This window comes from Liolophura sinensis, chromosome 6, assembly GCF_032854445.1.
Source record: "Liolophura sinensis isolate JHLJ2023 chromosome 6, CUHK_Ljap_v2, whole genome shotgun sequence".
In the NCBI taxonomy this organism is placed as follows: Eukaryota; Metazoa; Mollusca; class Polyplacophora; order Chitonida; family Chitonidae; genus Liolophura; species Liolophura sinensis.
Window position 1 is genome coordinate 49,676,485 of NC_088300.1, and position 8,094 is coordinate 49,684,578.

The following is an 8,094-nucleotide window of genomic DNA, read 5'->3' on the forward strand; positions in this document are numbered from 1 at the left end:
TCTAGCGCGATTTTTGATAAACTGCGTGAGATTATCAAAATTGTGGTGCGGTTTCACTAATCTGGCATTCTCAAGTTCTCGTATCACGCATCCTGTCATAAATCCCGCTTGTCGAGATTAGCAAAAAACGGAAAAATCGCTCAGTTTTATTTTATTAATCTCGACATTCGTGTTTTTGGCGCGTGGGTATTGAAAGAGACAGCTCGAGAATTCCAGTGGCAGCGTGCGTCTTTTATAAGTATTTGAGCTTAAGGCGTCAAGTCGTTTTGCTATTTGTTGCCATCCTCTCAGATTCCTAAAAAACCGATGTCACATCATGGCGATCAACTTGTTGTCGGTATTCTTAGTATGTTCGGAGACGAACGTGCCAATGGTATGTATGGACCATCCCTGAATGCAAGACCACGTCAGGCCGGAGGTCGAAACTACGATTATACCAACTATAATGACGGCGATTATACCAACTGACTACACGCTGATTAGAATGACTGGGTTATCAGATTCCGGCTTTACTTCTAGTAAATATTATTCACTCTTAGCTATTACTGTTATCTCAACAGCGTCGCTGTTTCACTGGGTTAGATCTCATCGTTTGAAATTGTACAACTATTCCTGTAAATACTTTTAGCGAATTTCCCAAACTGCCATCCGTGTTTTCATTGGTCTGTCTTGCTGCATCGGTAGCGGCTTTAAGTCAGGATGTTTATCGGGTAATAAGGCCTAGGGCCGTTATTTACTCTAGGAGTTCCAGCTATCTCCACTCATAAATCTAACCACCGTCGTCTCAGTGGAAAATTTTCCAGCACTACTTTAAACGACAATCAAATTTATTATCTTTCCAGGGGAAGTTCATCTGACAATGGATTCCGACCAGAACCTGACACTATCGTTCATGAAGACACCAAACAACTACTCAGCCCACGACTATATGCCGATTCTACAGGAATACAAGCATCAAGATCGTTGGTTCGATAAGCCGACGGAAGTGACCATCACGATAGCCTATTGCACTATTATTCTTCTTGGTCTTCTGGGAAATGGAATCGTCTGTGTCATTGTTAGCCGGAAGGAAAATCTTCGGTCGGCAAAAAATCTCTTTATTATGAATTTGTCGATATCCGACATCATGATGTGCGTTATAAGTATGCCGTTCACTTTGTTGAAGCTCACCATGAAAAACTGGCCGCTAGGTAAAATCATGTGTAAGATCGTGCCTTTTGTTCATATGACGGACGTTTTTGTCTCCACGGCTACCATTGTAGCCATTGCGGTTTATCGACATCGCTGCATCGTGTACGCCAAGAAAAAGTCCTCGTCCAAACGGACGATCGTATACACGTTAGTGATGTTGTGGGCCATCTCTCTGGCTCTCTCTCTCCCAGTGTTCATCTTCTCAGAGGTTAGACCCATACAGATGATGCACACCTTGGTCCGCTATGATATATGCATGGAAGTCTGGCCCTCCGGTAAGATTCGAGGTCTTTACACCATTTTGCTGGTTGTAGTTCAGTATCTTCTGCCGCTTGTAGTCATCAGCATTTTGCATAGCAGAATTTGCCACTTCCTGCGTCTGCGAATCACGGAAAATCCCATCACACGGCGAAATTTCGAGAGGTCTTTGAGAGCCATCCATCGGCATCGGAAAAACATGACCATTCTCACGTCCATTGCGATGACCTTTGGGATCACGTGGTTGCCGTTAACCGTTCTGAACATTATGGCCGATTACGACTACCGTATTTTTCTAGAAAGCAACTTTAATCTGGCCTACGCTATCTGTCACCTGACCGCCATGTTGTCGGCCTCGCTGAACCCAATCATATATGGAGGACTTAATCCTAACTTCAGAGAGGAGTTTTTGTCGGTGCTTCTTTGTACGAGACTGCGTTCAAGGAAAGGCGAGGATTCAATCGACGAAGGTGTCTTTAATCTGCGTGTAATAGGAATGGATGGATCGACTCCATCCAAATCGTCCAGTGGCACGAACTACAGGAGTATTGTATTCAACAGCGGTTGAGAATCAGCTGGTCAACGTGAGGAAACCTCACAATTGTCATGCTTTGCATGATATTCAGGAAAGACGGCAGACAAGTCATCATCAGTCATCGATCGTGTTGATGTGGCTGGAAGTCAGGGTAACATAACTGTACTGCTATCAGTGTGTTCTAAGCTGGGGCAGGTGTGGGGCAGGATATTTCTCATGTACACATCAAATACTCCATGTTATTCAGACACGGCTTTAAATTAACCAGCTGTGTACAACACGATACGTTCTCTCTGACCTTTCTCTGTCTACAAAAATAAATTGTTAAGTACGACGTTAAACCTCAAGCACTCACGCACTCACTCTACGAAAATATTTGTATCTTTCAGGGAGCGAGCTATGACCAAATGGTGAAAGGGATACAGAATGGATTGTTGTTAGAGATAAGGATGTCTAGGCTTTGCCTACCCTAAGCTGATTTTTAGGTATGGCAGATTTATTCAAGCGTGACTAAGATTTTATTTTTTGTATGGTTTTACCCAGGAAACCCTATCTCCAGCGTTAGCCAATTAGCGGCGATTCTGTATCCCTTTAAAGTGATAAACCTTTCAATCGCTAACACAAGAAGAGTATGTTCAAACGCATGTTTGGTCAGGAAAATCTATAAATCCTCGTTTGCACAGATCTTGGGGCCCAGGTGATAATAAACCATCGACGACGCTCGTGTGGTTATTTGTGCAGTCTATAACGTTCGTTGAAGAACACTCGTCTTCCACCAGTATAGTGTGCATATTTGTACATTCGCCAGTAACTTGTCAAAGGCCCATAGTTTACTCTGAGCACTCCAGTTTCCTCTTCCTATAAAATTGGCCCGTCATCGTGTATGTGAAAAGTGAAAAATTCTAATGTTGCCATAAGGCTGTAAACAACAATCAAGTAAATAACTTTCAATGCTGGAATTTTGACGGTAGTAAAATGATAGCTTTCAAAAATTAAATCCTGATATTGTACATATGCATAAATAATAAAAACGTGTGTTCTCAACACTGTAGCATTCTCACTAGTTACCTGAACACTGCCCTGATTGGCGTTTGAGGTTACCTCTGAATCCAGCCCCCACAGGGGCCGCGTTGGCTTTATGACATGGTCTGTTTGGTTAAAACCGCGACCTCCGCGGGAATCGCCAAGATCGTGGTCTAGATGGCCGGTATCAGTCACCATAGAGTAGAAAAAAATCTGATGAGCTGAACGTTTGTGAACTTAAGTTCCTGAAGATTTATGCCTCTGAAACACATTGAGACAGGTGATCGGTAATTCAATGTTAGCAAAGGTTGCCTACAACCTATGACATGTCTCATGATACAGCATGATTGTTTTACCTTTCGCGACAAAAGAGTACGAAACCCTATTGGCCTCTCACAGGAGTGATTAGCAGCTTGGACCTTAATAACACGGCTGAGAAGGTTTGTACGGCAATGGTGTAACCCAGTTGTAGTTATCTGCCCTGCTTTCCTGGTTATTTATCAGTGCTCTTGGCGGATTAAAATTTAAAAATGTGTATGGTACTGGACCTTAAGGACCTTATGCTACAAGAAAGTGTTTGACAATGTCGCCGGAAGCGTGACCATTCGTACTGAGAGAGGGGAGTTGAAACAAAACAAAGACAGCCGATCATCGGAGTCCTGTAACTTAACTTAAATTTCTAACTGAACTACTTTACTGCTGCTGATGAATCATGTGTTCACTGTTGTGATCCGAGCCATACACGTGCTGTATTTTGTGTTTGCTGTAAGTGTCATAACTTTTGTATGGGATAGCCTTTAAGCTTATATAATATAAGTTTTCATTGCTAACCTTTTGTATGGGATAACCTCTCAAGTAAGATCCTCCATTTGTGATATGCTGCATTCTTATGTTTGTCTTTGGCGAAATTACTGATGTATTACCATTTAGCCTAAATATAAGTTTTCAGCGCTCAAGCTTTTCGGAAAGGTACAGGATGGTAAGGACGCCATTTTGTATAATATATCAATGTTACTATTTATCTTGTACTGAATATTCCTTATATCTGAGAAACAAAATGACAATTGTATAAATGGTTGAACTGTAAGGCTGGGTGAAACCCTGAGACAAAATCTGTGGAATGTGACAAAGTGAAATGGAAAAAGAGTGTACCGGGTATCAGTTTGTATATATAATGAAATTATATTTTGTCTTGATGATTTATTAAGAGATATTTATATTCATGCATTGTTTCTCATTGTTTTCAAAGATGTTGAACGTGTACATCTGTGTAAATATGCAACACTATATTTTATCTTCACGAAAAGGTAATTTTGCAGTAATTATGTTCCATCAAAGAAGACATTTATATGTCATTTAAAATCTCTTCCGTTCTAGTCATGGAGTGCCTCTTAATCAGAATAAACCATATTGTATAATGCTCACCCACCGACGAAACGGCTGTCGGTCGTTTAAATCCGTAAGCCCTGGACAACTGGAATTAAGTTACAGAGTTTTGTCAAGAGTTTTCCTCAACTATAAGAATGTTTTAGATGCGTCGTACCACACTTACCAAATAAGTGAACGTCGTCACATTTAACAAATTGTAACATGAAAAAAGTCTCCAATAGCTTTGCGGAACCAGACATCAACTTAGCATCGCTTCGATCGCTTTGTGAAGTCACCTAAGGTTTTTGGTTTGTTATTTGAACTGTAAATGGTACATGTTCATCTCTAAGAATAATGATCTAGAAGGCAGAACATAGCACAGCGGGAATTGTCCTTCGTTGCTGAAGAGTGCCGGTACATAATGAAATCCCCGGATGAAAATATCCCGGGATAAATATCACGCCTTATACAATCTTGTATTGATCCATCTGGTATACTCCCCAGCTTTTTCCACCGTTAGGCTGAGTGCATTGGAAATGCAGTGTATACATGTAGATAAATAATGGTTATATACGGGCTATTTAGAAACTGGACAATGTGTGTGCAATCAGATGTAAGGTAAAACAAGCTATAACGTGAAACTGATGAATGCTGGAAGACTGTATCAGTCCAGAACTTATCCCGGAATTAGTACAACAACTCCCTGTTAGAATATACCTGAAAATATCATAATCGCTAATATCTAAGATGTAAGCATCTCACGTTAATCGAAAACGTGCTAAATTGGTAAGTGCCTTTTTAATGATTTAGCATCTAGAGCATGATCTCTGATTCTAATAAGTGGTTTGACACTTTGTAACTTTTCTCTGTAGGCTGTAGACTAAACCTTTTAATTTTTAGTCAGCGTGTCTTGTCACAGAATAGTGTAGAAAATGTAAGTATTTCTTACAAACTATTTCATGGCCCAGTCTTCAGCTGTCAGGACAGGAATCCATAGTTTCCTCTGTAAGCTATATTTTATACCTTTTACAGGAATAATATTATATGATGTTCAAAGTTTTTCGTGACCAGATGACAAAACCTTCCTTTGTCGAACGGTGCAGCCTTCATACTGCAATACGAAGAAAGATCACAAAATCTCAGTTAGTACTATTAACACTGACTGGACCGGTAATTGGCCCATGTCGTTATCTCGCAATATCTCCACTGCATCTTTGAGAAAGGGAGCCATTTAAGATACATTTTTCATACAAAGATGTTACCACTGATTCCAGTGCTCATTGTTAACAACTACCATGCTGACATGGAAGATACAACTCCATACACGCACACATGAAGGAAAACTCGACTGCCACATATCAAAGATATTCTGGTCCCAAACTGCGGTTGACGGCTTTTTGCGAATAATGGGATTGGTACTTCACTATGTCAAATTTTATGATGGATTGTTGTCAAAGACAGGTTCGATTTTTTCAGTAGGGGAAAGAATATAGCAACTGTTTTGAGCCATTGGTTTGGATGGCGCTAGTATTGATGACAATATTTGTCAGTTATAAGGATACATGATTTTCGAACAGTTATCGTATATATACAGTCGTTGTTTGGATAAAGGGTGTCTTGGAATTAGCTTGTGTGATCGGTTGAGTTGTGTTCATGGCTTTGCTACGTGAATGCGAACACGATTTGATTCCTTTTTTGTACTAACAGTGATTTGAAATGCATTTTCACAGTTAACAGTTGGTTAACATCGTTGTCAGAGAGACTGTCAGACTGTGTACATGGTGGCTGCATGATGGGAGTTCGTGTAATATCTTGTTGATGGCAAATGTTCATTGACAGCGCATGTAGATGCCGTTTTTGTACATGAAACCTGCATTTCCCCGATTTGCATATACTTATTGTGACAATTTTTATGTGCTCTCCAGTTTTTTTTTTCATTATTGCCATGAAAGAAAATAGAATCCCTTGTAAACAGAACGAAAAAATGTACTGAATAATTTATTAATAACCCAGGCAAATTTCATGTTTGCTATCATGATGCAATGAGTGCTATTTGCCGACTATCTTCCTCAAACAAACCGCCCACACTCGCCATCAATCTCTCCTGCCAGAAATGTAGGTTTGTCCATAACACTCTGAACTGATAAAGCTTTGGGGGAGCGGCTTCGATGTAGTATCGTCGAGAGTTTTCATGGCAAGCAGAAGATCAACAGCTTAAAGAGGAGAATCACCTGGTTACACATTTACCGAGGATCATTTATCACCATTTTTGTGGCTGAGTATGTCATGTGTTACAAGCTCTACTACAACTGCCTATCACCATGCGAGGCACTTAGGGTACCTACCTTTGTACGCTTTGGGTGAAGTGTTTATTTCAACTATAACAAACCAGGTGACAGAATGAAGGTCGGTGAATGGCTGCTAGTATTTAACGACGAAGATATCACCGTGGCATATTAAGGATCATCTTAACACACATGCGGAAAAACGCTTCATGGTTTGCTCCAACAAAGGGATAACCATTAAAGCCTTTCCAGTGATAAAAACCACAAAAATTCACATTAGGGAAATTATTTCTTTCTCAGGACTGTCTAATATTTTCTCCCACGCCTTCAATCACGTGACAATAGGCCCATGAACATGGTTGCATATAATAGTCACGTAACCCGCTCTTTGCTGACAAGAAATTGAGCGTCACATTTAAGGTAACCGGACATTTTTTAAATATTCGTTGATAACAAAACATGTGAGATAAAGGCCATTACCTAAATCTTCATCGGTAACAAACAGGACAGATATAGGCCATTTTCTTTATCTTCATCGGTAACAAATATGCCCGACACTGACCATTACCTAGACCTTGATTGGTGACAACCATGCCAGATACCGGTCATTACTTAGATCTACGCTGATAAGAAATTAAACGTGACATTTGAGGGAACCATTCATTATTAATATATTTGTTGATAATAAATTAAACAGTCCGGTTATCGGCGATTATCAGATGAATGAGTGAGTGGGTGCGTGCTTGGGGTTAAACGTCGTACTTATTTCAGTCATATGACGATGAAGGAGTCCTTAGAGAGCATGTAATGTACCTCCTTGTTGCAGGACGGATTTCCGCGGCTCTTTCATCTAGTGCTGCTTCACTGATACGACGTAGGTGAGTAAGCTGACCCGTCCGAGCCATTATACGGATACGGGTCAACCAGTGTTGCACTATCTCCATTATGCTGAACACCAAACGAGGAAGTCACAACTTCCTCTTTTAAGGTTGCCCCTGGATCTACCACATCCCGAAGCGGGCGCTTTACCAACTGTGTTTTTGGGACAGGCATATCCGTAAAGAAGAACTGCTATTTAGAAGCACCAAGCCTTTTATAAAGATAGCAAGGCTTTTAAAACAACTCTGTAAGACATAGCAGTATGGTGCCCAGGACTGACCATCAGCACATAAATAACCAACAACCACCTGAGAACCAAGCTCCCACTTGCCTGACTGCCACTTTACACCCAGATGTTCATCAAGTCCACAATTATTTGCACACCTCATAACCACATTGTCTTCAAACAAGGGTGAAACATACGTAAGTCGTGGGTAGGGTGTGAAGCACCGACCAAATGAATGTAGAGAATAAAACTCTTGTATATTTTCAATTTCGAATAGTATTTTACCATTTCATTGCATAAAGATTGTTTTCAATAAAACACATCTTATT

The 8,094-nt window shown here is 40.5% G+C and overlaps 1 protein-coding gene across 1 annotated transcript; it reads left to right on the top strand.

Moving 5' to 3' along the window:
- Positions 1-1,144: 1,144 nt before the first annotated feature.
- Positions 1,145-2,017, top strand: LOC135467289 (neuropeptide Y receptor type 5-like). Its single transcript, XM_064745057.1, has one exon. The coding sequence runs from the start codon at positions 1,145-1,147 to the stop codon at positions 2,015-2,017; it is 873 nt and encodes a 290-aa protein (XP_064601127.1).
- The last annotated feature ends 6,077 nt before the right edge of the window (positions 2,018-8,094 follow it).

Coding starts and splice junctions, on each gene's coding strand:
- LOC135467289 (XM_064745057.1), top strand. CDS start 1,145: ATGCCGTTCACTTTGTTGAAGCTCACCATGAAAAACTGGCCGCTAGGT.